The sequence below is a fragment of the Trichoderma camerunense genome (genome assembly GCF_050948025.1).
Source record: "Trichoderma camerunense strain CBS 138272 chromosome Unknown V8C40scaffold_8, whole genome shotgun sequence".
NCBI classification, from domain to species: domain Eukaryota; kingdom Fungi; phylum Ascomycota; class Sordariomycetes; order Hypocreales; family Hypocreaceae; genus Trichoderma; species Trichoderma camerunense.
The window spans coordinates 1,554,184-1,581,780 of NW_028145362.1; the positions used below are offsets into that span (position 1 = coordinate 1,554,184).

The 27,597-nt window shown below is 45.5% G+C and overlaps 12 protein-coding genes across 12 annotated transcripts; 4 read left to right on the forward strand and 8 right to left on the reverse strand.

The window, feature by feature from the left end:
• Nucleotides 1–62: 62 nt before the first annotated feature.
• V8C40DRAFT_244646 (GFA family protein) lies at nucleotides 63–1,406 on the forward strand. The gene is made up of 4 exons (XM_083215707.1): nucleotides 63–332; nucleotides 411–529; nucleotides 582–765; nucleotides 840–1,406. The coding sequence occupies exons 1-4, from the start codon at nucleotides 114–116 to the stop codon at nucleotides 1,170–1,172; spliced, it is 855 nt and encodes a 284-aa protein (XP_083073904.1). The 5' UTR covers nucleotides 63–113; the 3' UTR covers nucleotides 1,173–1,406.
• On the reverse strand, nucleotides 1,215–3,129 carry V8C40DRAFT_244647 (MFS general substrate transporter). Its single transcript, XM_083215708.1, has 5 exons — nucleotides 2,657–3,129; nucleotides 2,555–2,594; nucleotides 2,157–2,481; nucleotides 1,471–2,098; nucleotides 1,215–1,391 (listed from the first exon to the last, which is right to left on the reverse strand). Exons 1-5 carry the CDS (start codon nucleotides 2,995–2,997, stop codon nucleotides 1,253–1,255), a joined length of 1,473 nt encoding a protein of 490 aa, XP_083073905.1. The 5' UTR covers nucleotides 2,998–3,129; the 3' UTR covers nucleotides 1,215–1,252.
• Nucleotides 3,130–3,376: 247 nt separating this feature from the next.
• On the reverse strand, nucleotides 3,377–6,241 carry V8C40DRAFT_287320 (GH92 family glycosyl hydrolase; the record flags this gene model as incomplete). Its single annotated transcript, XM_083222700.1, has 6 exons — nucleotides 3,377–3,974; nucleotides 4,055–4,213; nucleotides 4,270–4,406; nucleotides 4,466–5,433; nucleotides 5,505–5,923; nucleotides 5,989–6,241. 6 exons carry the CDS (start codon nucleotides 6,239–6,241, stop codon nucleotides 3,514–3,516), a joined length of 2,397 nt encoding a protein of 798 aa, XP_083073906.1. The 3' UTR covers nucleotides 3,377–3,513.
• Nucleotides 6,242–7,066: 825 nt separating this feature from the next.
• V8C40DRAFT_274821 (general substrate transporter) lies at nucleotides 7,067–8,669 on the reverse strand (the record flags this gene model as incomplete). Its single annotated transcript, XM_083220644.1, has 2 exons — nucleotides 7,067–8,211; nucleotides 8,285–8,669. The coding sequence occupies 2 exons, from the start codon at nucleotides 8,667–8,669 to the stop codon at nucleotides 7,067–7,069; spliced, it is 1,530 nt and encodes a 509-aa protein (XP_083073907.1).
• Nucleotides 8,670–8,955: 286 nt separating this feature from the next.
• Nucleotides 8,956–11,488, forward strand: V8C40DRAFT_287328 (Zn(II)2Cys6 transcription factor; the record flags this gene model as incomplete). The annotated part of the gene is made up of 4 exons (XM_083222701.1): nucleotides 8,956–9,237; nucleotides 9,303–9,509; nucleotides 9,561–10,413; nucleotides 10,481–11,488. Exons 1-4 carry the CDS (start codon nucleotides 9,044–9,046, stop codon nucleotides 11,486–11,488), a joined length of 2,262 nt encoding a protein of 753 aa, XP_083073908.1. The 5' UTR covers nucleotides 8,956–9,043.
• Nucleotides 11,489–11,494: 6 nt separating this feature from the next.
• Nucleotides 11,495–12,452, reverse strand: V8C40DRAFT_244650 (ribonuclease E inhibitor RraA/Dimethylmenaquinone methyltransferase). The gene is made up of 4 exons (XM_083215709.1): nucleotides 12,358–12,452; nucleotides 12,132–12,302; nucleotides 11,891–12,061; nucleotides 11,495–11,830 (listed from the first exon to the last, which is right to left on the reverse strand). Exons 1-4 carry the CDS (start codon nucleotides 12,442–12,444, stop codon nucleotides 11,546–11,548), a joined length of 714 nt encoding a protein of 237 aa, XP_083073909.1. The 5' UTR covers nucleotides 12,445–12,452; the 3' UTR covers nucleotides 11,495–11,545.
• Nucleotides 12,453–12,916: 464 nt separating this feature from the next.
• Nucleotides 12,917–14,874, reverse strand: V8C40DRAFT_287331 (sugar porter family MFS transporter; the record flags this gene model as incomplete). The annotated part of the gene is made up of 6 exons (XM_083222702.1): nucleotides 12,917–12,962; nucleotides 13,172–13,422; nucleotides 13,500–13,776; nucleotides 13,864–14,134; nucleotides 14,210–14,716; nucleotides 14,796–14,874. 6 exons carry the CDS (start codon nucleotides 14,872–14,874, stop codon nucleotides 12,917–12,919), a joined length of 1,431 nt encoding a protein of 476 aa, XP_083073910.1.
• Nucleotides 14,875–16,536: 1,662 nt separating this feature from the next.
• V8C40DRAFT_244652 (FAD-dependent oxidoreductase) lies at nucleotides 16,537–18,059 on the reverse strand. The gene is made up of 2 exons (XM_083215710.1): nucleotides 17,440–18,059; nucleotides 16,537–17,373 (listed from the first exon to the last, which is right to left on the reverse strand). The coding sequence occupies exons 1-2, from the start codon at nucleotides 17,932–17,934 to the stop codon at nucleotides 16,702–16,704; spliced, it is 1,167 nt and encodes a 388-aa protein (XP_083073911.1). The 5' UTR covers nucleotides 17,935–18,059; the 3' UTR covers nucleotides 16,537–16,701.
• A 2,129-nt stretch (nucleotides 18,060–20,188) lies between these two features.
• V8C40DRAFT_244653 (uncharacterized protein) lies at nucleotides 20,189–20,890 on the forward strand. The gene has a single exon (XM_083215711.1). The coding sequence runs from the start codon at nucleotides 20,354–20,356 to the stop codon at nucleotides 20,729–20,731; it is 378 nt and encodes a 125-aa protein (XP_083073912.1). The 5' UTR covers nucleotides 20,189–20,353; the 3' UTR covers nucleotides 20,732–20,890.
• Nucleotides 20,891–21,365: 475 nt separating this feature from the next.
• V8C40DRAFT_244654 (aromatic alcohol reductase) lies at nucleotides 21,366–22,731 on the reverse strand. The gene is made up of 2 exons (XM_083215712.1): nucleotides 21,959–22,731; nucleotides 21,366–21,894 (listed from the first exon to the last, which is right to left on the reverse strand). The coding sequence occupies exons 1-2, from the start codon at nucleotides 22,546–22,548 to the stop codon at nucleotides 21,543–21,545; spliced, it is 942 nt and encodes a 313-aa protein (XP_083073913.1). The 5' UTR covers nucleotides 22,549–22,731; the 3' UTR covers nucleotides 21,366–21,542.
• A 131-nt stretch (nucleotides 22,732–22,862) lies between these two features.
• V8C40DRAFT_287332 (MFS transporter) lies at nucleotides 22,863–24,875 on the reverse strand (the record flags this gene model as incomplete). The annotated part of the gene is made up of 6 exons (XM_083222703.1): nucleotides 22,863–23,120; nucleotides 23,181–23,580; nucleotides 23,647–23,981; nucleotides 24,036–24,258; nucleotides 24,343–24,501; nucleotides 24,550–24,875. The coding sequence occupies 6 exons, from the start codon at nucleotides 24,873–24,875 to the stop codon at nucleotides 22,863–22,865; spliced, it is 1,701 nt and encodes a 566-aa protein (XP_083073914.1).
• Nucleotides 24,876–26,018: 1,143 nt separating this feature from the next.
• Nucleotides 26,019–27,409, forward strand: V8C40DRAFT_244659 (NAD(P)H-quinone oxidoreductase). The gene is made up of 4 exons (XM_083215713.1): nucleotides 26,019–26,182; nucleotides 26,257–26,523; nucleotides 26,587–26,678; nucleotides 26,741–27,409. Exons 1-4 carry the CDS (start codon nucleotides 26,158–26,160, stop codon nucleotides 27,365–27,367), a joined length of 1,011 nt encoding a protein of 336 aa, XP_083073915.1. The 5' UTR covers nucleotides 26,019–26,157; the 3' UTR covers nucleotides 27,368–27,409.
• Nucleotides 27,410–27,597: the final 188 nt, after the last annotated feature.

Below are 27,597 nucleotides of genomic sequence, written 5' to 3' on the forward strand. Positions count from 1 at the left end.
GATTCCAATCATGTCCTAGTCTTAACCCTAGCCTCAATCCCATTCTCAGCGCCGTTACCCCTCTCGAAATGTCTTCGTCTACATGTCGTTGAGCATCTCCAAAATAGCCCATCATGGCTGCTACTGACAGTATCATGTATCATGGAAACTGCCACTGTGGCCGCTACCGTTTTCAGGTCTCAACAGCAGAGATCACATCAGCCATATCTTGTACTTGCAGCCTATGTGTGAAGAAAGGATACCTGTGGCTGGTTCCAGGGGAAGGATCGTTTACAGTTGTGAGAGACGAAGGCTACCTTGTAGAGTACCAAACATCTACACTAAAAGATAAAGTATATACACACGCGAATCTATCTTCTATGAGATAATGCACTTTATAATATGATCCAAAGTATACTGATAGCCTACAGTTCTGTAGCTACTGCGGAAGCGGAGTCGAGGGCGAGCATCTGACAGGTCCGCTGCGAGGCAAATTCTTGATCAACATCCGAACTCTGAGAGAGCCATATGTTAATCCATTCAAACTTGAGTCAGTATATTTTTCTCTGATTAACAATCAGCCGTATTAACACTATTGGCAGATCGACAATAACTGTCATCGAGGCTGAAGGCGATACACGATCGATTAAACCACTTGCACAACCGCCCGACGAACCAGCTGCGAAAAGTCTGTTTACATGCCATTGCTGTGATGTCAGAGCTGCTCTATTGAGCTCAATAGAGGATGAAGAACTGAAAGAGGACAACTGTAGTAAATGTGTGAGAGTATGTCATAACCACGCTCGGCTCATGTCTCACAAGAATCCTCTCTTGTTGTTTGTTAACATTCATTTACACAGATTGCATACATCGGCATTTACCCTACGAAAGACAATGTAAGAATCCACGGCCGTGATCGAGTTTTCGAATATCTCACGGGTGGAAAATTCACTGGGTCGACGTACTGCAAAACTTGCGGTGTCCATGTTTTCAGTAACATTTATGGCCCTCCCATAAGCGTCTTTGACAAACTTCCCCCGGAAAGGAAAGAGAGGGCCTTGGCAGTCTATCATAAAAACATGGCAATGCAGCCTCTAAATGTGCGAGCAATAGAAGGTGTAAAAGTGGACACGTTTCGGCCACTGATCAAAAGGGAAGACGAGGGAACTGAGGGGTATGAGCTGGACTCCTGATTGCTAAGGCCTTGGAGACAAATACTTTGAGTGTCATATTCCAGCAAATCTATTTGGGTTGAGGTATAGTCAGATGTTTCTCACAAAATCTCCATTGACTTCTTTTCACGATTCCAAAAGGACCGTAGGACAAATAGCATAGCAATCATGCATACGTCAAGCGCAATTGTCCAGTTATACCCAATGAGATAACGCGGAGCATCCGTAGTCTTCCAAACACTACACACAGATGGGAAAATTATTGCATTAGCTCTTTATCCTCAAAATGTCTTGGTGCCTCATGGGGATGTCCACTTACAATAACGGAAGCCATGCGCCAAACGTGTTTCCAATAGTATTCATGCTGCTGAGTACGATGGCACGCTCTTCTGCATTTCCGGCACAAATTTCATTTGCCCATGCGTAAATAACGGCGGCGATGCCGTCTGCAGACCCCGAAAGGACAAAGGCGAAAAATTTGAGACCCTTGGGTATATCCCAGATAGCCAAAACCACACCCGCCAAAATGTTGAGCAAAGCAGTAATAGTGATTAAATAGACTTTGGCATCATAAATGTCGGATAACACGCCACAGATAATCGAGGACGCAATTGTCACCGCAGGTAGGATGGTGGTGATGGTGTTGATCTTCTCGACGCTATACCCTTCGGCTTTGAGCCATAACGGGAGGCCGCTTCCTGAGGATATGCCGTCGGCTTGGGAAAAGAAAAAGGCAAAGGACACTAAAACCCAAAAGTGCCAACCGGTCAAAACAGATTTGATCACAGATAAAGTGATCGGCTTTCGAGGTTCACGGTTCTCAGCTGCCATCCGCTCTCTGGCTAATCGAATATCATTTTCTGTTAAGATGAAAGGCTTGCAGGTATCTGGATGACCCGGTAGCACAATGAATCCAAGAAAGGCGACTGGTATCGTACATGCAAAACCTTTGTATCTGAAATTAATATTCATTTCTTAGATATTGGTGATGGTAAGGAAGCTCACAAATGATATACAGCCAGCGCCATCCCTCAATGCTATACCTACCATTGAGGTGAGCGTATGCACCGCTCTGTATGTATCCGGAGCTCATACTGCCAACTTGACTGGCAATGAAAAACAAAGCACCTCGTCGGCTTAGTTCTGATCGCTTATACCAGCACCCAAGATACCATTGAGCAGCCGGGAAGAATAAGCTTCCAGCTGCGCCGACGAAAAAGCGAAGCACATATAGCTGGTGCACATTGCTGACTTTGTACTGCGCAAGAGTGAGTATTCCCCATATGAGATCAGCCCCAGGAATAAAGTATGCTGCCGAGAAGCGAGTCATCTGCGACGACAGTCAGACACATGCGGCGACAAAGGTGGTTTGCATTTTGTTTCATGGTATGGAGTAGCCTCACAAGAACTGTCAACGGTATTTGAAGCGTTATATATCCGACCCTGCGCAAATATCTTAGTAAAACAACATTCAAGTCTTATACTTGCTCTTTTGGGCAATTTACATGTAAGTGGTGTTGAGATAGTTGAGCTCGTTTCCAAACAGTTTCAAGTCTTCCTTCATACCACTCACGTATGCCGTACTTGTCGCAGACTCGTCTAAAACTTTTGCCCAATATGCAAGAAAAACAAAGATCATGATCAAGGCGTCTAGCTTTAGGATCAATCGACGCTCTTCCGGCGTGTCGCTGGGCGAGAACCATTGGTACCATTTTTGGCGGTATAGATTCACAGTAGCGGGTCTACCAGGCAGCTCGACTCCCCCAACGTGAAATGGTTCCTTCGTGCCATTTGCGCTGACACCCGTATCGAATGCTTGTGAGACTTTTTCAATTGGCGCAGACATTGTCAACAATTTGATCTGAGTTCTTTCTGCTCAACTTGATCATTTCTGAAGGTGGTCGTCTCCATCGATCTTATATAAACTGTATGCTAGCGTCACGTAATTTGATTGATGTATGGTGTCGTATTAGTGTTGTCGGGCCTCGTATTTGACAATTTTTTAACATCTGCAAAATCTTAGGATATAATTTCTTTTATGTAAAAATGCAGCATTGTATGAGTGCTTAGCTGTAAACTAGCGTCACGTAATTTGATCGCTGTATGGCGTTGTACTAGTAGCCTTGCCGCGCCTTGTCTTTGACAATTCCCACATCTTTAAAATCACCCGTGAGCAAATAGATTTTTTACATCTGACGCAATATTTCATGATTATTGTGCTGTGAACTAGTGTCTCTCTGCTATATACATGGTGAATGTTCATCTCTGCAGCCTACTGCACGAAGCGTCGCGCATTCAAACCCCAAAATCTGAGAGCAATGATTGCATTCAGATTGTAACAGAGACTGTCCGACATACGCATCTATTGATGCCCCGGACTTGGAGGGACGGCTCCAGTATCCCATGACTTCGGCTCAGGGCCCAAGACAAACTCCAACAGTCCACCCTTTGCAATGTCACTATGCTCCAGCCAGCTCTTATTCCAAGTCTTGCCATTGACTTTCAGGCTCTGAACAAAGAAGCTGTCGTTGGACAACCCCTTTGCTTTAATTCGAAGAGTATAAGAACCACCGACCGAGACGGAAATATCTTCAAACCATGGCGCCAGGATCAGGTAGACTGGCTGGGTCACGACTGGGTACAAACCCAGCATCTGCCAAAGCATCCAGCTGTCCATAGCGCCAGCATCGCTGTTTCCAGGAAGACCGTTGGATCCGGCGAAATAGTTTTCGTCAATATTCACACGAGACTGATTCACGGCCTTGTATTGGCGGCCTGGCAAATAATTATACAAAAACGGAGTGCCGAAGCTGGGTTCGTTGCCTAAAGATAGATTGAGAAAATATAAGCAATTGAGCTGCCTCAAGATGAAGCAGGTGAGGTTGTGATAGCTGTTCACTTACCGGGATTGAAGAGGGTTGTTCCTGATCCAACTCCTACACCTAAATCCGTCGTTCGAAGATTAGGCACAAACATCAGGTCAAGCCGTTTCTCAGTTGCATCGGGACCACCCATTTTGTCGATAAGGCCCTGCATATCAAATGGTATAGTCCATGTGTACTCTATACTCTGGTTAGATTTGCATTCAATGCCCGTCGAGTGGCCATTCGTTACATACCCCATGGTAGTCCTTCGGTCGTGTAGGATTCGTCTTGTGGGGCAATAGTTATCACCGTTCCATTTGGATAGCGAGGACCGAGGAATCCCGATGTGTTATACTGATTTATGTCCGGGTTCCAAAGGTTTTTCCAGTTCCTGCAATCAATTCATTGTCAGATAAGGTCATGCATGGCACGTAGCCCGGGATAACTCACCCTGATCGGTTCAAGTATTTCTGGTAGTCATGTGGTGCTATACCCTTCGCAATTTGACTTACTGCAAAGTCATTAAGAGAATATTCAACGGTACGGCTGATGCTTGACGAAAACGTTGTTGACACATAACCTAGATTAATCCAGTCCGGAAGTCCACAGCGACCTTGATTATCCGTACAGCTCGCGTCTTCTGGGTCGTTGTTGGGAGGTGGAACAACTTCTGCATCAGTCCATACTGCTTTGTAGCCATCTTTCCAGTTAATACCGCCGGTGTATCCCTTCACATAGGCATCGGCCAGAACATTGTCAGCATTGCTGCCACCTTGTACTTTGCCATTATGATTGCCACTGCGGCCGTCTGGCATGAAACCAACATGCCTCCATATGTCAATGAGGGAACGTATCATGTCGATGCCACGCTGGGGTTGAACCAAAAGGTAGAAGCTGTTGAGACAGCGGAAAGTATCCCAGAGAGTGTAGTAATCATCATAGTATGGCTCGCTGGAAACCCAGTCCGGGTTTTCTCCAGTTCTATCAGAAGGCATTTGATGCATGCGATAGAGGGCAGAGTAGAAGAGTGTGAGCCGTGTATCGTTCTTGGTGGATTCTTTGACCGATATTTTGCTAAAGACGTCATCGTTCCATAGCTTTTTAGTCGATTGGACAGTCTGATTTAGTGTCCAAGATGGAATTTCGCTCTGGAACGCACAAGCCTTCTCGACGGAGATGAATGACACCCCAATCTTGGACTTGACAACTGTTGTTTTACCAGGAAAGCTAAATAAAGCGCCAACTCTATCACCAGAGTCATCACCGTCAGGGCCTCCTTGGACTCCATTTGGATTTGTTGATGCATTACCCCAGGTCACTGGTGTGGAAGGACTTGGGGGGTTGTCTGGAGCATTCCACGGTCCAGAAAAGTATTGCCAGGTTGAAGGAGTGGAATCAAAGTCGTTGCAAAAATAAATCTTGTAGTCAGATCCTGGCAGCGATATTAGCGAGAGTTAAAGCCGTGGTAATTTGACAATGACTTGCCTACTCCCCAATTAATCCCCGTGCCTCCCCAGCCGCCTCTCCAAACCCCCCAGCCCTGCACTCTTTTGCCGTTCTTTTTGACCTCGATTTGACCATTACTATATGATTGAGATTTAATAAACTCGGCCAAAGACGGCAAGTTATGCGACACATCAAAAAGGACAATACGGTCAGTGTTTTTCGGATACGTATACTGAATAAATCCAGCATGGTCGGATGCGGCAAGCTCTACTTTGACGCCATTTGCTAGATCAGAGCGGTAGTAACCAACGGATGCTCTATCCATTGTAACACGAGGTTGCTGGTAGGTTGCATTGTCAAGAACATTGACACCTGACAGAGTTGTAAGTGGCATGTGTCCGACCACACCGTACTTTGAGGCTCCTCCTATGCCACATTCGTGGAAGCAAGTGAATCCAGTGACTACGTAACTCGTTAGTTCTAACTTGCAAAATTATATACGAACAGATGAATGAGTGGATTGCTACCATTTCCATCCGGTGTGTATCCAGCAAATGCGTTTGTGCTGGGATTCATCTCCGTAGTATCCGGGCCGAGTTTCACAACCCCGAAAGGCACAGAAACACCAGGAAATGTGTCTCCAGAGTTTGCACCGGTGCCATCAGGTCCGGCAGTACCGATAAAAGGGTTCACATATACGGAAAGGTCTTCATGTTGAGTTGGCGATGCGGTAACGGTTGAAGCTTTGGCAAGAATGCCAAGCACCACCAATGAGAACATCCTGATCAGTTTACCCTAGTAGCCAGAGGGGTTGACCAAGTTGTGAGGAGGAGGATAATTGCACGCTGGATGATCAATGCCATTTTATAGACATCATAGGTATCTCTGGAGGGGATTGCAATGTGGGGCGGAGGAAGATCCGGGGTAAACAATCTAGATTGCCTGAATGTTGTACGCATATTGTGCCGACGGCATAATTCGCTGCCATTTAACATCTTTTATTTGTTCCTTAATTGCTCTACAAACTATATATTTATGCCTGTCAGGGGTCACCAATCTATTTTAGCGTCTTTATATCTCATGAATCTAGTTGTGCTGTCTACTTTACTATTAGCCCGATCAATGCGTGGAAGGGTTGAGGTAAGACGGAATGTTTGGCTGAGAAAATGCACCTCTTTGTACCATTGTTATTCAGCGTAGCATTGGTCTATCTTCATGCAGATCCAGAATTTAGGCTTACTCCCAATGAAGCAATGATTTTCTCCGTTTTTGCCGAGGAGATTTGTGCAAATTTTGACGTCGGTATTAAGGGCATTCATACGGTGAGTTACGGGGGACTTAACCCGGAACTAATAACGGAAAAGCTGTCATTGCCGTGAACGGAAAAGTTGTCATTGCCATGAACGGAAAAGAGGGTTATAAAGGAAGATTGTTTGATGCAAAGGTACATAGAAAAACATAAATTGAAATACTAGGTCTTTGAACGCCTCAGTTTTAAAATAATCTCCTGCAACGTTACAAAAGTTTACATGTGTTTCCTTGAACCCGGTTACTTAGTTGAGAACTAAATAGTCTCTATTTCTGTGAAACATATGCTGCAGCTTACTATTCGCTTTGCTCTACACGCGGAGCTTTCTCATTCTCCAAATCAGGAAGAGTTGCGAACGGCAGTGTTTTTGCAACACCCACTGTGTCGAAGATTGACTTGGACCGAGTGAAAATCTCATCAATCTCTTCCAGAGTGCGGCCTCGCGTTTCCGGGTAGAAGAGATAGAACACGACCGAGGAAAAAGCACTGATGGAAGCATAAACGATATAATACCTCCATGAAATATTCGCAAACGCCACTGGAGTGACTTCAGCGATAACGAAACCAAATAACCAGTGTATAGCGGCAGCCATTGCAGTGACTTGTGATCGAGTTCTTAGAGGAGCGATCTCGGCAGCGTACATGAAGGGAAGGAGAAAGAGGCCGATGGGAAAAAAGAAGAGAGCAACAAAATAGAAGAATATTGCCGCATCAGACGCATGCTTGTTATGAAGATTGGACGTTAGACCGGCCAAACATGCGTGTGCTACGGCCATGCCTGCAGCGGAAACGATAAGAAGGGGCCTGCGACCGACGCGGTCCACAAGGAAGACGGCTAGGCCGGCAGCGAGGAGTTGCCATATTTGAAGACACCCGGAGATGACTCGAGATGTAGTTCCAGAGTATCCGAGATTAATCTGGAAGATGGTTGTCGAGTAAAACGTGACAATATTGACGCCAGTCATTTCTCCTAAAAAGGTCACTCCGAGCCCGAGCATTGTGCGATGAAGATACCGTCCATGGTTCATAGCAAAAGGGTTGTTCCAGCCATCACTGCTAGTTTCCTGCTCTATAGCGCTGCTGATAGTAGCAATTTCTGCAGCGATAGTCTCCGACTCTGTGGACGTGTCTCCGAGAACAGCTAGGACTTTGCATGCCTCCTCTGTGCGTGCGTTCTTGAGAAGCCAGCGAGGTGATTCGGGCATAAATAGAATAACACTGACAACAATCAATGCCAGGACTGCTTGAAAGGCGATAGGAAACCGCCAGTTGACAGCGTTATCTTTGACATAAAAAAGCCCAAACTCCAGCCAGGTGGCGGTAACAATGCCCCCCAAGGCAAATAAGCCTTGAAGCAGAACAAAATACCCGCGGTCTTTAGCATTCGCACATTCCGAGATCCACATAGGAACAGTCGCGGTACATGCGCCGAGGCCGAGTCCTATTAATAAAGTGATTCGTTAGTTAATAGTGCCGACTTCGTCAAATTTGCTCTTTAACCAGATGAAACGAACCTGTTATGACTCTTCCAGCGATGAATTGTCCAAGGCTAAAAGCTGAGGTTTGAATGGCCACTCCTACGAGTGTCACAACACCAGCAGCAAATACAGTCCGAATGCGACCTAATTTGTCACCGATATACACGCATGCCAGAGCACCAAGTGTGCAGCCAACTTCGTAAATTGCAATGGTTGTGCCTTGGATTGTGGCATTATGTGACTTTTGAGCGCCTTTCGTGTCAAGCGTGTCGGTCTGGGGAAAGACGTTCAAGAATGTCTTTAGAGTAAGGATACCATTTCCAACAGCCTGATCATAACCTTGAAGAGCAAAGGCAGTTGCGCCGATGATTCCAATGATGAAATTGAGAGACTTGCCACTCAAGCCGAGATAAGGGGCCATATTTGTAGTTTGATTCAATGCTCAACCTCTATAATAGGTTTGCCTTCACATCGGTGATATCGAAGATATCGAGAAGGGTTCATAGAAGCCTTTTGTAGAATACCCGAATAAGCAGGACTCTGTAGTCTTTCGGTGGTGCGGCGTTCTCCGTTCACATTACCTAAAACATCAACACTATTGGGCAACTAGCCTCAATAGTTTTAGCCCTGCGGCGCTCGCCGTGTTCAAGACATTCGGAACCGGATCTACCGCCGTCAGAGGAACCCTCAAATCTTGTCTTCAATTAATTTCCGAACATGTACAGCGTAGCTGCGTGACGGCCCTAGTCTCATCAATCGTCTGATAGAACCAATCACTATTGTTGCTTGGCTTCCATGTCTGCAAACGACCGTGAATCGTCGTCCAACAATACACCTCTTCGGCGCCGAAATCGGAAAGTGTTTGCCGCTTGTCAACGATGTCGATATCGTAAGATCCGCTGTGACGGGTCTTTCCCCTCATGTACCAATTGCCAAAAAGCTGGGGAACCTTGTCTCGATCCACACCGAGAAAAGGAGATTCCTCGGAGGTGAGCAACCCCCTACATGTGTTGTGATGACCCAAACAGGATTTGTCGCACTGATCAACTTTTAGCTACGTTGTTTCATTGGAACAAAAAGTCAAAGCATTGGAAGCCATCATTGCAAACAGATGTCCCGACATAGACCTGGCCACCGTCGCATCAGTTCGCCAAGATGCCGACTCTTCAAGTTCTGCACCACAGGTGTGTCAGGACGCAACCATAGATACGTCGCTGCCAGAACATGCAGATTCTGGAAGAGGCCACTCGACTTTATCAAGGTAAGTAGACAATTTCTGTCCTTGCTTTCAATTACACTGACAATCATGTAGTCCGATGGCGACGACGGCAGCAACATCTCCGTGGGCTCCATCAAGACAAGCGCAATCAGACACTGAACTTCTTACCCATGTAATTGCTCTTGTATCATTAAATGGCTCCTCAGAGCCAAAATATCTCGGACCTTCAAGTGGATTTTCTTTTGCAAAGCTACTAGCCAGTCCGGGGCTGAGATTGGACCAGCAAATACACGACGCGGATAAGCTAGATGCTGAGGCCAAAGCATTATATCGGGCAGAATGCCATGCCGTACCTCTTCCCCCATTCCACGAAGCTGCAATTCTTGCCGAGGCTTTCTTTGACGAGGTTCAATGGCAGTATCCCTTCCTACACAAAGCATCCTTCCTATCTTCCCTTCGTGGAGTATACAATGCTAAAAGTCAAGGCCAAGACGAATTTAGAGCCGAGACTGGGTCGGATTCTGCTAATATTCGTTTTCAAATCTTCCTGGTGCTTGCCGTCGGCGCATCTACCCTTTCCAAAACACCTGGCATGGCCGCAGATGCTGGAAATTACTACATCTCGGCAATGCAATATAGCGACAGAGCTCTATACAATGTTTCTCTAGTTACAACACAAAATCATCTTCTTTTAGCCATGTATGCGCTCTTCAATCCACGGTCGGATACGAATATATGGTTCATCAATTATCTACTGATGGCAAGTTGCATTGACTTGGGTCTCCACCGAGATGTTGGCCCACGCCAAGAGAGCTTGCCAAAAGAAGCCGTCTTAAAAGAGGAGATGCGAAAGAGGGTTTTCTGGAGCTGCTACTGTCTCGATCGGAATGTCGGCACTGCTCTCGGACGACCACTTGGGATCAGGAATGAGGCCTGTGATGTGCCGGTACGTATTTGACATTGTCTATTCAGATTGGATATTGTTTGTAGCATACTGACTGTTTCGATTAAAGCTTCCATCAGATTTTGATGATGATACTACGGAGCTTGGTGATGATATGGGAGAGAGAAAGAGTTGGTCGCCAATATCGTGCTCAATACACCTTTCTCGTCTTGCCATCATCATTACCGACATGAAGTTACATCTTTATAGGATCTCGCAGGACCCGGACAGAATTCCGTGGCCATCAAATCTACACGCGTGGAGGGACAGAACATACAAGGATCTCAATGAATGGAAAGCAGCTACATCATCTTTGAGTAGCGGTAAAGCGTCTTTCTTTGCCCATCTCGAGGTATCCTATCACCTTGCCGTTATGCTACTCTATCGCCCATCCCCGAGGTTTCCCAAGCTGTCCATGGAAACCGCGCGTATTTGTAGCGACTCATCCATTAAAGTTATCGAAATATTCGACAGTCTCCAACGGCTCGGAAAGATGCAATACAGCGTGCTTAGCGTTCATAGCGCTTTGCTGAGCGGCTTGACAATGTTATACAGTGCCCAGATTTGTTGCAGAAAGGATGCTTCTGAAGTGATACAGAGATTGCCAAACAACATTAGAGTATGTTCTTCAATCTTATCGACAATGGCAGAGCTCGGTTGGGCACACGCAAAACGATCGCTGTCCGTTTTTAATACCATAGGTCAGGTAACTCTCAGGTATGTGCAGAGCGCAGCTGCTTTGGGGACTTCAGAAACATCACATTTGAATCTGAATCCGATGCATGCGAAAACTTTTGATGGTGGTGAATCCATCACAATGGCGGAGGGCACCACTACCTTGAACTCTGAGGCCCTCTCCAATTCGTTGTCACAGGACAGCCAACCATTGGGCTTTACACCTATGTCGCCACCATTGTCTAATGACCAATTCATGACCACATTGGGGCTTGAAAATTTCCCGTTTGAACCTTTACACGACGATGGAGGCATTCAGACTCCAAATATGGCATTAGATATTACAGACTGGTCGAGCTGGGAGACTCTGATACCGAATTGGGAATCCATTTTCCCTTATTAGATAGTAATTGCATATCTATGTTTCTATGTATCATTTTGATTCGAGTCTTTGGGTCTTTCACAGTTTTCCTTTGTGCTTTCGAAGAACCTCTGCAAATGACTGGCCTTTGAGAATATCTTCAGCACATTTTGTATCAGCATTAACAATATCTGGTAAAATCTCGAGGCAACTCTTCACAGCTTCTTTTGGTATGCAGACAACGCCATTGAGATCTCCGATGAGAATATCCGCAGGTCTAATCCACGCTTCTTGTCTAGCGCTGTTGAGGCGCACGGGGACATTAATCTGAGATGGAAAGCAGACTTCTGCCGCTGCATTTGTACCGATTCCTCGTGCAAAAACCTACAGAGCCAATATTAGCTTCAAGCTTCCCAATACAAGTGTAAAACCGCGCATGCTTACCGGGTAGTCAAGATCACGATGCTCTTGTAAATCGCGGACGCGACCGTCGACAATTGTACCCTTTGCTCCCAGAAGTTGCGCGCGCATTGACATTAATCCGCCATAGACACTATTGATTAAATGCGCTGGTACTGATATGAACAGAATGGCATCCTTTGGAACAGTATCTATCTACCAACACCGGTTTATTAGTATTAATTGCACAATCCTTGAGTTGATCACAGAGCAGTAGAGGACCTACAAAATGATTTGGCGGACGAGGGTCGTTTCTATGATTCACAGCTGCAAATCGTACAGTGTAGGCCTCGCCAATTATCTTCGTTTTGCCACTTTGCATAGTTGGAGAGTACATGGTTAAATCACTAAGGAAGCCACCATGGGCATAACCAAGTTTCGAGAGAGCATCGGCAACCTAGTGTCGTTGTTAGCGGTTTGTGGCTGGTGTTTTGGTCTTGAAGGGGCCAGACATCACACGACGTGTATTTTTCTAGTTCCTTGATTAAATGTCTAGAATTTGTCGGATCTGGTGCCATGGTCACAGATGGTGATTGCATTATCGAAGGCGAGTAAGCATAGTTTGGAAGCTCAGAAGATCAAGACATATCTGTTTACCTTGCTATTACATAGCGATGTCTTTTATTACGGTAGCTGAAGTGGAGCAACGGCGGTCGCCGCTCTGGTTACCATGTCATGTCGGAACTCCTCCCGTGAGCTGACTTCTTCTCTCTAGTTTGGCGCGTAGACTAGTAGAGCTCCGCAGGAACTATAGCGCCTCTGGAACAAACGAAGCAAAAGAATACGGGGTAAGTAACACTACCCCAGAGTGAATCTTTCCATAGCTGATCAAACAATCAGTAGCTTTCGGGGATCAGTCGGCAACTTTAGCAACATAAAGTGTAGAGACTAGTCTTCGTATACTGAATCGTGCAACATTTTACTACCTATAGTATAAGTTTGTACTTCGTATCTCGAATTGGGTCTTCCTCAAGAGTAGGAGACTCATGCTATTCACGGGAATTACCTTATTCATTGACTACTGTCGCCATAAGTGGTAATTTTTGGTTCGTTGGTTCTGTAACAATAATGTATAGCTTATGGTAAGTGCCATGTGTCATATGGTATATTAGACCAGAATTGCCCGTCTCTAGGCTACCTATTTATGCCGTCTTTTCCTCTATATGCACGATATCAACATCTTTTCCCCCCACCTCAGTTCTGAGAGTCAATTCTTCTCCAGATGCAATCATCTTGTGCAGCTCCTTGGCACGCTTGACTGGAGACATTGAGTCGTCCATGAAAGCAAGGTCAACCAACTCGAGACTAAGGCCTTTGGTCTCTGGAAAGAATAAATAGATGATAGGAATGAAGGAAAAGTTGAACACTGCAAATATGATGTATGTTTTCCATCCGATGTTGGATATGCTTGAAGGGACAATCTCAACCATCACGAAAGAAAATAGCCAAAGGGTGGCAGTGGCGAGACCCATTCCTTTGGACCGATATTCGAGAGGTAAGATTTCTGGTCCATAGACCTGGATTAAACGAGTATCAGCACATTGCTCATAGTGTGAGGTATCAGAAGAAATGTCGGAATCCTGGCGTAACTTACCCAAACACCACCCATAAATCCCCACGTGAAGAAGGCCTGATACGCAAAGATCATGACGACAGCGACAATTCCAGAAGTATGGGTATTGACAGCCAGCATCGCCGCAACAACTGCCATGACCATGCCCATACAGCAAGCTGAGAGCATAAATAATCTCCGACGCCCAACACGCTCAATCAGCCACCAAGTAAGTGTTGACGCCAAAAGGAACCACAGCTGCAGGAAGATGGACATGAGCAAGGACAAATGCCGAGAGAAGCCAACGGAATTCTGAAAGCTGTGAGGATTAAAAGGTGTTAGCGGCTGTGCTGCTGGCGATGCGCCGACGCCCATGTCGTGTTCAGTTTAGTTATGTTCGACTCACATAAAAGTAGTGTAATACGCTATCGGAGTACTTCCACTCAGGTCCTGCATCAAGTTGACAATGCAAGCAATAATGACGCGGCGGCGTGATTTGACCTTGTCACTCTTGAAAAGATCCGTCCAGCTTTTTTGAGAGTTGAGTTCTAATAAAAGGGCCTCCTTGATCTCTGCAATTTCAGCAGCAACAGTCTCTCTATCGTTGGTATCTTTGAGCGCCTGAAGGACTTCGACAGTCTCTTCAATGCGATCTTTCATTATGAGGTATCGAGGAGCTGCGGATTGTTCATTGTTAGCCCAAGTCCCGTTGATGGTACAATAAAGCAGAATATCGCGGGTGGACAGCTTACACTCAGGCATGAAGAATAGAAGAGCACTCATCAGAAGTGCTAGAACCGCCTGGAAGGCAATTGGGAACCGCCAAGTGACGGGACCAGAATAGCTATTCATGCCATAATCGATCAAATTTGCTAAAAGCTGACCGACGATGAGGAAGCTTAACGAACACGCGACTAACGTGCCACGCACGTTTGCTGGGGCTGTCTCTGATTGCCAGATAGCTATGTTGCTGGATATAAGGCCAAGGCCAATACCAGCAACGATGCGCCCGACCATCAACTGACCAACAGAAAAACTAGAGGCCTGAAGAAGGGCACCGACGGTAATGGATAATGTGCCAAGATGTGCGAGAGTCCGACGGCCTAAGTGACCACCTGCAACGGCTGTGACAAGAGACCCAAAGAAACATCCCAGCTCAAACAATGAAGTAACCACTCCCTGAAGTGTAGAATCGAGATTAAATGTTGATTCAAAATCGGGAGCAGTAAGTAGACCGCCGATAACTCCATTATCGTAACCTATACCGGCAACAGAAAATATTAGACAAGAAAAAGAGTTGCGCTGAGATGAAATCCCTTCCATGGTGGAGTTCCATACCGAACAGAATAAAACCTAAACCACTGGAAATTGTTATTCCAGCTAACAGTTTCTTGCCTCTCAGGTTAAGGTACACCATCTTGACGTCCTTTAGGGCACCGTAGTTAAACCAAAAGCAGGGGATGTCAGAATATAGAGTGAAGATTCTATGATTCGGAATCCTATCCTGGGTATCTTGGCATGGTCGAAACTCGTCTCTACAGAATCTGGGGTAGCATTTAAATAAAAGAAACGCGGGGTAGATTGATTTCGTGTGGAGAAATCGTGGGGAAGCAGTAGCACCAGTATGGGTATTATTTTCTGCTGATGCTTTTTTATTCTAAAAGAGCCAGGTTCTTCATTCAGGTGTCAGTTCGGTGAAGGACCGATCCTGGTTCCTGGTCAATGAACTGTCAAGTGATTGAACTTCAGCACCGGCACTGTTTAGGGGAATTATTCCGGGCCAATCATTATGCAATGCCCGGCTATATTTGGGACAATTCAGCCGTGTGGCTGGCTCTCTCCTAGTCTTTAGTATCCGATTTCAAGAATCTTGAGAGTATTGAACTAGTATTCGGCACTAGTTGGGCCTCTCTATCTCTTGACGCAAGAGTCGTACGCTGCTCTCATATTTGTACTGTAATGACAGCAGTACATGTTGCAATAAACATGTGTGCCAGATTCATTGGGACAATGAGTTCAATAGCAATGAAACCTCACACGATTCCGACGGTCGTAATTCTGGGTAGTGAGCCAATGGAAACCATGTCGCCGGCAATATTGCACATCATTGCCGAAGAGAATGGAGAACCCACCATCCACTTGAACCCATTGGTAATATTTTCCCTTTTAGCCGCACAACACCAGATGCCGGGAACCGATACCGCATGCATGGGGTAAACACGTGGTTTACTTCTAGGACAAATTAACTTGTTGACATGACGCGGAGTTGGAATAACAATGATCGGGATATATGGTGAAGAATGGAATTACAGTTCGATGACCGCATCTGAAAGGTTAGTGTACTACGCTGATAACTCGTCTATGCTAGAATTTGTTGAGAACGAAAAAGCCCAAGGGTATATTACAATCGTTTAGATCATCGATTTATACGTACTGAACATGAATACATGCCGTTTTGCTATCATGAACTAGAAAAAGGTCCTATGCATGAAAAGTGCCCACAAATCAGCCCCTGATGATCTCGTTCCTGTTATGCGTAAAGGCAGAATCAAAGCAACAAGTCAGCAGTAGCCAGGTTAGTAGGTCACCACGGCTGTTGCATCATGATTTTTTCCGATTCAGCGAGTTTGATTGGAGTTTCCCTTATCTACTAGTTTTGCGTGCCAATAGCTAGTAATTTTTAACCCCTGATTTGGCCACATTCTAGTTCGTATACACTGGAGCTGAAATCTAGACATCCGCATCTAAGATTGACGACAAAAGTTCTGGTGGACTAATGATGAATAGTGGCAGTAGAATGCGAGCTTAGAAAGGCATCTGAAGTTCTTGATCTAGGAAGCTCACGTAGAAGATAAAATGCTATAAGATACGGCGAAGATACCTTCTCTCTATGTTAGTGTACAGACCTGGTATTCAAAGGTGGATATGTCACGAGTAGATATTATATGCAGAGATAGGAACTAGGGAGCAGCAAAAGGTTGATCTGGAACATCATAGAACACTCTGAAAGAAGTGCCTGGATTGATCGTACAATTCATCAAATGGCATGTTGTATGAAAATAGCTATCAATGATATGGTTATTATTCTAGTCTAAAAGCTATCTGAATATCTATCTAAATATCTACCTAAAAGAGTGGTGAACGATGAGAATGTAACTGCTAAGCTAATGAAATGATGTAGCCCCCTATTTACGACCCCTTCCGTGAACTAACCTGCCCCCCTCATTTAATAGCTCTCTCTCATTTAAGCAGAGGCTTGAGCTGCATTTTCCATTGCGGTCTTGAAAAAGGATATGAGTGCATCGGGGCCATCTTTGTGCCGTATCAGGGTCGCCATTTGTAGACCATCCTTTATATGCTCGACTCCACGACGAAACATATCTTCCTCATATTCCGCAACGGCGCGGTTCAAGGCATCTGTACCATATGTTGCAATTTTTGAGGCCAGAGAGAGCGCATCTGCCATAGCACAGTTGACACCTTCACCATTTGGGACTGCTAAATGAGCAGCATCTCCTACCAATGTTAAACCAGGTACAGAGTCCCATCTCAGAGTCTCTGGATCCATGTAGTAAAGGGGCCAGCTGCGGAAGTCTTCCGAGTATCGAATCAGGTCTTTTAGTTCTTCTGCCCAATTCCCAAAGTATTCCGAAGAAAGAAATAGACGCCGGGCTGATTCAGTATCCTCCAGATTGACGGTGCCACCTCGAACAAAATCTTCGGGTACTGTAACTCCAAGATAAATTCTGTACGATCCGTTGCCCTGACGCTGGGTGACGATCTCTTTCGAAGAACCTAAACACATGAAACTGCCCGCGCCGATTTTTGAGACCATGGTTGGATAGTGAGGGCTTTCGGGATTTATTCTTGACTCAATATAGTGGTTACCCGAATATAGTGGTTTTGCTGGTGTAATCTGTCACTCGCAATTAGCTCTCGTTAATGTGAGAAGTTAGAAGGAGGAGCAAGTTCAGCGTCTTACCGAAGGTCGCACTTTGCTCCATGCGCCATCTGCACCAACCACAAGCTTGAATCCGGAAGCTGAAGATCCGTTTGTGAATTGAAGAATATGATGCCCGTCTTGCTCCAGTGTGACGCTCTTAAGGACGTGATTCCAGCGAACCTTTTCCTTCGGGATTGAGTCTAACAAAATTTGGCGTAGCAAGATGCGATCGATTTCAGGCGCATCGCGCCCTTGGCCAGCATCTTTCCGGAAAACCCTTTCTCCCTGCTGGTTGGCAATTGTAAAAGACGTATCTTCGTATCTAGCATGCTTCTTGAACTCATCAAAAAGCCCTGCTTCTTTCAACGCAAGCTGTCCTGTCTGTGCGTGAATGTCAAGGCTCCCTCCTCTGCGATTGGAGACTTCGGATTCGTCACGCTCGTAGACGACATAGTCGACGCCTCTGCACTCCAAAAGACGCGCCAGAATCAAGCCACAAGGCCCGGCACCGACAATGGCAATAGTAGGAGCCATGGATGGCGCTCGTAGTGGTGGATATAGGTAAGCAAATGTTAAACTGTTTAAATGCGTTGCTGAAGAGATACGTACAAAAATCTTTCCTGGAGTCTCAAGTGATTCACCCTTTATATAGATTACTCGTCAAGTTGAATGAGTAAAGCCATTCGTAATCTCTCGGGACCAGAGTTCGTTCGTCACTGTGCAAAACAGCTACTGGCGGGATGCACCGCTTAGTCTGGGCCCGAAAAACAATTGTGGATGCAGCTTCGGGACCGAGATCTCTCGGGTAAAGCAACCGGTCGGAGTTCAGTTGCTAAACTACGGAGCCGTGTCAAATTTTGCACAGTTCATATATTACTAGGCGTAATTAGCATCTAAATATTTCACATTGCTTATCCTCATGTTAAGAGTCATAGTTAATCCTCGCCAGGCATTACAAAAGAGCATCGAAACGCACGGCTCTCGCCGCCCCGGGCGCGCGAAACCATTCAAGCGAAAGGTTGGCGCTTACAGTGGTAAATATTCGTACGCAACCTGCCGAGTTGAGCGCTAGGAGAAGCGTTGACCTGGAACTTTGTCTGCATGCTAGCTCAACACAGAGAAAGATCGATATACCTGCTAGATAATCCAAAGTAGTCAAAGAGCTTCTACAACTCAACTATTCGTTTCGTAGGTCACCAACACTAGTTAACCCGCTGAATAAATACAGTGTATTTTAATGTTTTTGTTTTAATTTGATCGCTGTCTTCAGTCAACATCATAGCCCTCAGGGGTCTTTGGATAGAGCCTCTACTTCCTGCCGGGCCATTTTGTCACTTTGAATACTATTAGACAGAGTGGATTATATAAATTAGAACTTCAAACCAGCAGTCATAATCTATTAGCAAGCGTGTGAGCGAGCGTTATATTGAATATCATAGCTCGAGCGTAATCCCTTCGCTACGTCCAGGGTGTCAGCGGGTTTTCCCTTTATACTATAACTTAGCCAATAAGATTATGATGACTCTGATAGGCTAAATGGCGATACCGAGAATGTCAGCTGTGTTCAAAGAATGTCAGCAAATAAGTATGGGAGAGGGCACTCCGGCGGGTGTCGTATTAAATGTCGTATCATCACCTAATATGAAAGCTCGAGCGTATTTTTTGTACGCTGCTCGTCTGCTACACCGAAGAGAATAGCAGGGTATTCCTTCGTGCTCTAGCTTGGTCAGTGAGGTATCTATATATATGGGTAAATATATATTAGAGTCCTTCCGCACATACATGAATAGCTACAATCTCACCGATATCGATTTCCATTTCTCAAGATCTCTAGATCATTCTTCGCAACGAATTTTACTAGCAAGTCTTTAACACATTATCCTCAAATGTACTCTTTCAAGATTACTGCGGCTCTTAGTCTTGCCGCTTTAGCACGAGCCTTTACTATTCCATCTGGTACCCCCGACGGCGTCTATTCAGTCTCTACTGGTGAGGACGGCACAGCTGTCCATACAAAGATCTCCAGTCCTTCAAAGATCAAGCATGACCTGGCTAGTGTAGCACCAAGGGCTCTTGAACCTCGTGATCAAGGCATTTACTGTGGCTGCGGATTTAACCTGGACCCCAGCAATTGCGATGCAGCTGTAGCAGATCTCAAGACGCAACTTGCTGGAGCACAAATCTATGAAGGCACGTCGTACTACTCCATTCGTGGGAATGTTGTGGCTTTCGTTTGCGTCCCTTATACAGATCCAGGCGTGTGGACTGACATTTCTCCTGATCAATATGGCCAAGCGCTGGCAACAATCACGGCACATTGCGGGAGATATATTGCTGGGGCTATGTTCACTGGATATTCTATTGAGTATGTTGGATATGCTCAGTGGTATGATGGTTATGACTTCTGCAAACATGCGACGGACTCATCATCCACTCATTGCTTGACTAGTCCAATGTTACGACCCTGGGTTAGGAGGTTGTAGAAACGGTCTTATGTGACATGATATCTATGGCGGAATATGAACCGATAGATCAATTAGCAAATGATCGATGCAATTCTCAATTGATCAGTCTGATAACCGAAGTATAGAGGGCCGGAAGATTCACTTCATCTTTAGTGCTGAGGAGATTAGCTACTCAGCTTTCAACAAAGCTATTACCGTAACACCAGTTCATCTCAATCTCTCAAAAGAGGGCGCCCAATAAGTAGGTACACGGGATCCCGTGGATTTATTTTACACGCTACTGCTTGGTTTCACTCTGACCATGTCCACGCACAGTGCCAAGGGAAATTGCTCATAGCGGGCACTATCAGCCTCCCGACTCCGACTCGATTTATAAATGCTCAGCTGAGCTCTGCCTTCTGCAATTATCTTTTCTTGACATTAAAAAAAAATCTCTCGAGTCGAAATCAGTCATTCATTAAAAAATCATTTTTCGTATAAATACATTTATGGGACTGGCCGTCAAAATGAAGCCAGTGCTCACTTCGACCAGTATCGGTTCGGCCGTTCGAACGCTGCACATCACGAAGCTACGCAACATGTCTGTCACTTTCAACGTCTGGCAAAGGAACCGAAAGCTCCAGACCATCAACCATGAGCTCAGCACTCTTCGAAACTTTTCTGGTTATACTCGTCTTCGCAACAAGGAGCAGAAAAATGAAGAGCTCCCGTCGTTTAGCTTTGAAGGCCTGGGGATGAGTAGAAATGTAAAGGTCTTTGTCATTGTTGTCTTGAGCATTTTTGGCACAATTGAGACTTGGGTCTGGTGCAAGGGCATTTATCGTTGGTGGAATGGCCCTTCAGAGAAGGAAAAGGAACAGGCTTGAATCTAGAAATACGATTCAAGATGGTAAATGGGACTGAGAATAGATAGGAGAAGTTAAAATATAAATTGTGTCAAGTCAGATTTCTATACAAATCCTACGTAGATTCGCCTTATGCGGACCTAGCGACCATGGGTGAGGAATACATGTAACTATAAAGGGAAGATTGACCTATGAAAAGCTGATTCGTTCTGTTCAAAACGTGGCAAAACAATCTCGTTGGTATTTATCCCAGCGTCCCCAGCCTGCATTCTCCAGAACGATTGAGATTTCGACGGGAACCGCGAAATGTTGGATAACCAGAAGAGCAAGCAGCACAGTGTTCCGCGACAATTGCGTACGGTTAGCCAGTAACTTGAACCAAGACCAGAAAGCCAGGTAACACCAACGATTACGATACCTAAAATGCACCGCCAGTGCTGCCTATATTCTACGTATCCTGTCTTTAAAAGTGACTTTCCCCTGCCATATATAGATTAGTGTAGATTAAAATTAGGTGGATACTTGAGTCATGCTGTTAGTCTTTGGGGCCTTGCCAGGCCTTTAAGAACAGGGAACGATGAAGTATTAATTCGCAAGAAAAACCGGTAGTTGCAGTTTGTTCAATGGGAGAATCACGACAATTGGATGTATGTGGCAAGAATGGAGATTATCTCGCTGTAATATGATTCTTTTTGTGATTATAAATTGGAAGTCTGGCTTTGGAGATTGCGCCTGCGATATAACACTGGTGCCTTAGCTCGCTCTAAGACTGCTTCACCCAGAGGTCAACGAGTTGAGTCACACTGGGAGTCTCTAGCCAACTTCATTTCTCCTAAAATGCTTTGCCCTGAATGCGGTTTCGCACTGCTTCTTCAAGGGATTGCAGTTGACCTTCATCCAATCCAAGTGCCTCATTATCCAGCTTCTCGTAAACCGCTCCGCCTGTGGCCCAAATCCGTCGCAGCGTGCCAACAACGGCACGTGGATTACCCTCGTCCCAGAACTTCTTCTCAAGGCTCTTAACATCAGCTAGAGGGACATACTTGGTATCAAGTTTGTATCCAAGCTGCTTTTCATATTCGGCCAGGATCTGATTGGGTGACTTTGTAAACGAGGCGATTTTGAGCACCTTGCCAACTGATACCTCTGGGCGCTGTAGCGCTGCTACCAATCCTTTACCGACGCTGTTCACATTTCATCGTTAGCTAGGTTGACAATTGTTAGTCCTCGCCAAGAATTGTAACTCACTCCTCCATAGCTGTAAATCCAATGGGTTGCTCCCCATCCCCAAGAAGAGCCGCCTTTTTATTCTTTATGTCAAACCCGCCGAATGTCTCGTCGCCGTCAACCCACATCTCAATGTATGGCCCCACAACCAAGTACGTAGGTTTCAAATTCTTCACTTCCTCTGCGAATGTTTTGCGCACCCTCCGCTTGAATTGATGGGGTTTTTCGAAAGCACTGCTAGGGTCATGATCCGGATCCGTGCCGTATTCCGATGGGAAGAACCAGCGGACAGAGTCTGATTCATCTGCCAGCCGGATGAGCTCAAATTGATGCTCCAAAGCCCCTCGCCCCAGGCAGCTGATAGCAGTATCAACCCCGTCGTACGCTCTCTTCACGTCTTCCGCTTTGGTGATATCACCAACAATGACTGATACGCCTGCATCTTTCCACTGGCTCAAAAGCTCGGGCTTGGTTGCCACTGTATTTGGAGAGGTGAAGATTGAGATTCTGGGGAATGAGGGCGTAGCGCGAATGAGTTGGTTGACGATGTGTTTCCCAATGTTGCCAGTAGCGCCAAAGGCCAGAATGTGCAAAGGTTTGAAGGACGCCATGATAGCAATTGCAATTACTATTAATTATAAACCGTTGCAGGTAAAGAGGAACAATCTCGGCAGTTCCCTTGTGATGTTTTCTGATTTGAGTCAGTAATTTATCGTTTGGCGGCTGTCTTCGGCATCGAGAGATGAGGGGTAAGCCCCAATGGTATCCCCAAGGGCGCATCTTTAGAGAACAAATGACGCCTTTGCACACCAAAATCCAGCAATTTACTCCAAACCAAACCGCCGTATGCGTGTCAACTCTAAAATTAGTCTACTTGATAAAAACTCTTCATAATCCCGCAGTCTCTTTATTATCATCTGTAATTTTAAACCTCTTCTTTTTCAGGCTTCGAAGTGGCTGCCGGAGGAGGGAGCTTGGGCGTGTATTTGCTCACTTTTCGAATCTGTGCGCCCTTGATGTAGAAAATGACGGGCACAGGCGCCAGCAGAGCCGCGACACACCCCAACAATGTCATTGCCCATTGTATGCCCATCCCTTTAAACATATAAGAGGCGAAAAGGGGGAATATAGCACCAAATAACGATCGCAGAAAAGTATTGGCTGCTAGAGCTGACGCCGCAAGCTATTCGTTATGTCAGTAATGCACGGAGACATCGAACATCCATGAGGAGCAGGCACATACCATCAGGTAAGCGTCAATGAGATAATTGAACGCCTGAAGAAAAACCATTGAGATGCCAAGCCCCGTCACAACACCACCGATTGTTGGAACAATCCAGTGAACTTCTTTTCGATAGCCAGACCAACCGAGCCAAAACATGCCACCAGCGAAGAGAACCGCTCCAAACATAGCTTCAGGCAGTCGCCATTCTGGCACAGGCATATTGTTGTTTGCTTCAAGTTTGCGCCTATAGATTGGTGCTCTCAAAACCATTATGATACCTGTTATAATGCAACCAAGTACGGCACCCAACTCGGGGAGACCGCTGATTCCCGGCCTCATGCCATAAACTCCCTGGAAGATAATGGGATACGCAGTGAGAAACAGATATAGTAGTCCATAAATAAACGCAGAATAGATACTACATGAACGAAAGGGTTAGCAACTGTAATTGTTGGGAGTGATGGCATAAGTAATGTTGATATACCTGATTAGCAAGACGATGGGCTCGACGACGAGCATGTGAAGCGGTCGGATAAAATTGCGTTCAACCATTTCGTGAAAGTTGACCTCGGTTTCCTCTTGCTTAGCGTGAATAGCCCAATTCTGTGTTCTCCGGCGCAGCTCAGCGGCCTTTCGAGCCAAAATAATTGGCGGATAAGTCTCGTGAACAAAGACAAAGTTTGCCACGGCCGCTGCGGAAGCGAGGATGCCCGAAAGATACTGAGTCCACCGCCAGCCAAGATGGCTCGTGACAATGAAGCCTCCGATGAATGGTGAGAACATTGGGCCAATGAAAACAGACAATGTGAAAATTGTAACCTAGGAATAATTTAGCAAAAAGGTAAGGTCGGGAGTCTGTATGGGAGATCTTACTGCAATGCCGCGAGTCTTGTTGTCAAACAAATCCACAAACACAGCACCGCCCACAGCAAGAGGACTAGTTCCAAAAAAGCCTGCAAAAAAGCGGTTGATCATGATGCTTTGAAGATCTTTGGAGACTGCTACGGCGAAGTGGAAAATCGCAGTCCCGAAGGCGGCAACGACGAGAGGAAGCCGACGCCCCTTGATTTCAGAGAGTGGTCCCCATAACACCGGTCTATAGTAGAGTGAGATAAGGTCTCGTAGACGAGAGTGGTGATTGCTCCGAACAAACGTCATATTAGATCAGAACTTGGCTTACCCTGCCGAAAACCCCAGGACATAAAGTGTGACGCCGAGTGTGGCAACTTCTGGAGCAACTTTATAGTCTGCTGCTATTGTCGAAATGGCGGGCGCGTATATTCCACTGCCGAAAGTCGTGATAAATGTAGTGATGGACAATATCGCAGTAATTATAGCCCTATTTATGTTAGACTGCAGATTTGTATGTTCCTCTCCTAATACTGACTTTGTCCTCATAGGCCAATTTTGCGGATGAATGGGATCATCAGCGCCTTCAAACTCCACAATGTATCCATCTTTCTCCAAGAGATCTGGAGGGTAAGGTTTTCCGGCTCCCATCGGTGGCAGTGGCGATGCGTCCTCTCTGCCTGCCAACGGCACTCCTACGGTATGGCTGTGTTGGCTTTCCATTGTTCGTGCCCGGCTCAAGGTTATTTCGTCCCGTTCTGCATCGCTGACGGGAACATCTTTTTCACTGGATTGCTGTTCGGATTTAGACTGGCGTTGCAGCTTATCGTCATCGGCTTCGGTCGACTTGGGATCAATGCTCATTGTTGATATAGCTGTTAATTATTTGCTTTTTTTATTGAAACCCTGATGTATCCTCTCCTAGTCGTTAATGAAGCGATTAAATGTTGTCGTTGTTAATTCTGTACAGTTAGGCATACTCATTGAAGTGCCAAGTTAGTGGAAGCACAATACATATAGAAAAAGTTTTCAATTGTCTCTACATAGTATCTTGCCTAAACAATACATCTTTTCGAACAAATCTGATTAACAATAACTCTAGAGCATAAGAAACAATGACTTGCATGTTCTATCTTGAGATCTGTGAAATTTCTAAGCAGACCTGCAAACTTCGGTGGCTCGGTAGCTCGCTTTCGGGGCCTCGGGGCCTCGGATTGACGTCAATCAAAGCAAATTGTCAGAACTCTGCACCTCAAATGGGTATAGCAAATGCCCAAACCAGCTAAAGAGAATTTTGTTGCTGCAATTGGCAAAATGCTCGTTACGTAGATTACCAGAAACAGAATATTCCTTTTTGGTGTTTACTGTAAATGGAATATGTTGGCTGTGGTGTGTGAGAATTAGTAACATGACTACCCGGCAATCTTCAAACAGCGTTCGCAGATGACTGAGTTGCGGCATTCTCATTCCGCCAATCCTTAGTAAGGGCATCATCTACTTTGGGACTTTCTTCGCTATTGGAGATGCCGAATGCCAATAGCTTTGATCTGTATTCATTTTACATGTGGCGCTACAGATGAAGCATCTTTACAAATTTTGCCCCAACACATGGTTTTCTCCTGCATCTCAGGAATACTGTTCGAACTGGAATACTCTATATGAACATCTCGTAATCCTTGTGCAATGGATATGTTGAGATTATTCCAGGAACTAGTGGCAAAGCACATTCAGATTCGACGGCGTGTATTTTGAGTCTCTCGTATTAGAGCAGTGCGCAACTGTAGATGCTGCTCATAAGATGATGACTGCGTGTGGCGCTTCGTCTTAGTAATTCGACTACTCTGTATATTGCTTTGACTTTGCTACCATTGCTGATTCACCCAAGGAAGCTAGGCCCGTGTGCGTTGCATGTAGTCCTCCGAGATGCCGAAACAACCGATTTTCCCGAAAGGCCATGAAGATTCCTTTAGGCGTTAAGAGAAATGCGTCCCACTCATGATTTTCAATCCGCAATACGCATGCTGCGGTTGCAGGTAGAGAAATGTCAATATAAAGTCTATTAGATCCAGTATCAATGAGCCCTTTCACAACTCGTAAGCATTCAAAAAAGCAATTGAAACTTCCTGACTTTTAAAAGATTAACATCATGTCCAACACAATGAGAGCAATTGGTAAGACTCAACCTTCTCAAAGATCTAGCATCATTACTTGAAGTTCCAATCTTAATTTTAGTCTGTTACAATAGATATTCGGGGAGATGTTGGTCCAGCAGAATCCCTTTATATGACAGAAATTCCGAAGCCAGTGCCCAAGGAAGGCCAGGCGCTGGTAAAAGTCAAAGCATTTGGTATCAACCGCGCAGATATTATGCAGCGCGACGGAGAATATCCTGTCCCTCCCTGGGTCGGTAAAATTATGGGATTGGAGTTTTCAGGCATCATAGAGGGACTCGGAGAAAATAGTGAATCTTCCTTTAATGTTGGCGATGAAGTGTTCGCTTTGGCATACGGAGGTATGACGACGGTTCCGAGAGAACATTCTCAAAACTGCGCTCGCTAACACGGCTATTATTCAGGAGCCTATGCCGAGTACATTACTATCTCAACTCATATGCTGATCCATAAGCCACCGCATTTGTCATGGGAAGAGGCTGCGGGTATTCCCGAAGTAAGTCTCAGCAGGTTATCGGAAATTTAGGCTTGCCCTGGTTGGATGCTGACAGTACATAGACGTGGCTTACCGCAACAAAAGTGATGTATAAGATCGGAGAATTTACACGTGGCAAATCTATTCTCTGGCATGCTGGAGCTTCTGGGGTTTCTATCAGTGGTATCCAGCTTGCCCTCAGCGCTGGGGCCTCGGCTGTTTATGCAACAGCACGATCCGATGAAAAATGCGATTTCTGCGTCAATACTCTTGGGGCTACTGCAGCTTTCAACACTACCGATCCTAATTGGGTCGACCAGGTGATGAAGGCAACTGATGGCAAAGGCGTTGACATAATTGCTGATCTAATTGGTCCTGATGTCTTCGCTGAGAACCTCAAGGTTGCTGCTAAAGATGCAAGAATTGTCTTGATCGGATTAATGAGCGGATTTACCTTTAAGAAAGAATTCGACATGGGACTGCTAGCCTTCAAAAGAGTCAGATACGAAGGCTCAACTCTGAGAAGTCGAGACGAAGAATTTCAGCGCAAACTGAGAGATACTTTCGTATCAGAAGCCCTTCCACAGTTCCAATCTGGGCAGTTTAAAGTCTACATCGAAAAGGTTTTGCCTTGGGAAAATATCATCGATGCGCACAAGCTGATGGAGACTAACAAAATTATGGGAAAGATTATTTGCACGATCAACTAATGAATGGATGATAGCCTTGGAGACATTGTATTTTTTTTCACCCCTTTTTTAAATAATATAGATTAGGGTGTCTAAATTACCGATTGCGACTTATTGTATACAATGATTCGTTTGTGAACTCTACTATATCATGGCAGCGTGTGCTGCTGACTCCATTGAGCTCGGTGCATTTCCACACCTCTCGCCCAACTTCCCGTTGAAACTACAGGATTCTTGACTCAGTGTCATCC

What these genes read in the sequence shown, in the direction of transcription:
- V8C40DRAFT_244646 (XM_083215707.1), top strand. Translation starts at nt 114, where the DNA reads ATGGCTGCTACTGACAGTATCATGTATCATGGAAACTGCCACTGTGGC. An exon ending in GTTAATCCATTCAAACTTGA is followed by an intron (nt 530 to 581) that starts GTCAGTATATTT and finishes CACTATTGGCAG; the next exon opens with ATCGACAATAACTGTCATCG. An exon ending in ACTGTAGTAAATGTGTGAGA is followed by an intron (nt 766 to 839) that starts GTATGTCATAAC and finishes TCATTTACACAG; the next exon opens with ATTGCATACATCGGCATTTA.
- V8C40DRAFT_244647 (XM_083215708.1), bottom strand. Translation starts at nt 2,997, where the DNA reads ATGTCTGCGCCAATTGAAAAAGTCTCACAAGCATTCGATACGGGTGTC. An exon ending in AAATACCGTTGACAGTTCTT is followed by an intron (nt 2,482 to 2,554) that starts GTGAGGCTACTC and finishes CTGTCGTCGCAG; the next exon opens with ATGACTCGCTTCTCGGCAGC. An exon ending in GCGCTGGCTGTATATCATTT is followed by an intron (nt 2,099 to 2,156) that starts GTGAGCTTCCTT and finishes TCAGATACAAAG; the next exon opens with GTTTTGCATGTACGATACCA.
- V8C40DRAFT_244650 (XM_083215709.1), bottom strand. Translation starts at nt 12,444, where the DNA reads ATGCAATCACCATCTGTGACCATGGCACCAGATCCGACAAATTCTAGA. An exon ending in AAAAATACACGTCGTGTGAT is followed by an intron (nt 12,303 to 12,357) that starts GTCTGGCCCCTT and finishes CAACGACACTAG; the next exon opens with GTTGCCGATGCTCTCTCGAA. An exon ending in CTCGTCCGCCAAATCATTTT is followed by an intron (nt 12,062 to 12,131) that starts GTAGGTCCTCTA and finishes CGGTGTTGGTAG; the next exon opens with ATAGATACTGTTCCAAAGGA.
- V8C40DRAFT_244652 (XM_083215710.1), bottom strand. Translation starts at nt 17,934, where the DNA reads ATGGCTCCTACTATTGCCATTGTCGGTGCCGGGCCTTGTGGCTTGATT. An exon ending in GGAGCAAAGTGCGACCTTCG is followed by an intron (nt 17,374 to 17,439) that starts GTAAGACGCTGA and finishes TGCGAGTGACAG; the next exon opens with ATTACACCAGCAAAACCACT.
- V8C40DRAFT_244653 (XM_083215711.1), top strand. Translation starts at nt 20,354, where the DNA reads ATGGGACTGGCCGTCAAAATGAAGCCAGTGCTCACTTCGACCAGTATC.
- V8C40DRAFT_244654 (XM_083215712.1), bottom strand. Translation starts at nt 22,548, where the DNA reads ATGGCGTCCTTCAAACCTTTGCACATTCTGGCCTTTGGCGCTACTGGC. An exon ending in GGATTTACAGCTATGGAGGA is followed by an intron (nt 21,895 to 21,958) that starts GTGAGTTACAAT and finishes AAATGTGAACAG; the next exon opens with CGTCGGTAAAGGATTGGTAG.
- V8C40DRAFT_244659 (XM_083215713.1), top strand. Translation starts at nt 26,158, where the DNA reads ATGTCCAACACAATGAGAGCAATTG. An exon ending in CAACACAATGAGAGCAATTG is followed by an intron (nt 26,183 to 26,256) that starts GTAAGACTCAAC and finishes CTGTTACAATAG; the next exon opens with ATATTCGGGGAGATGTTGGT. An exon ending in GTTCGCTTTGGCATACGGAG is followed by an intron (nt 26,524 to 26,586) that starts GTATGACGACGG and finishes GCTATTATTCAG; the next exon opens with GAGCCTATGCCGAGTACATT.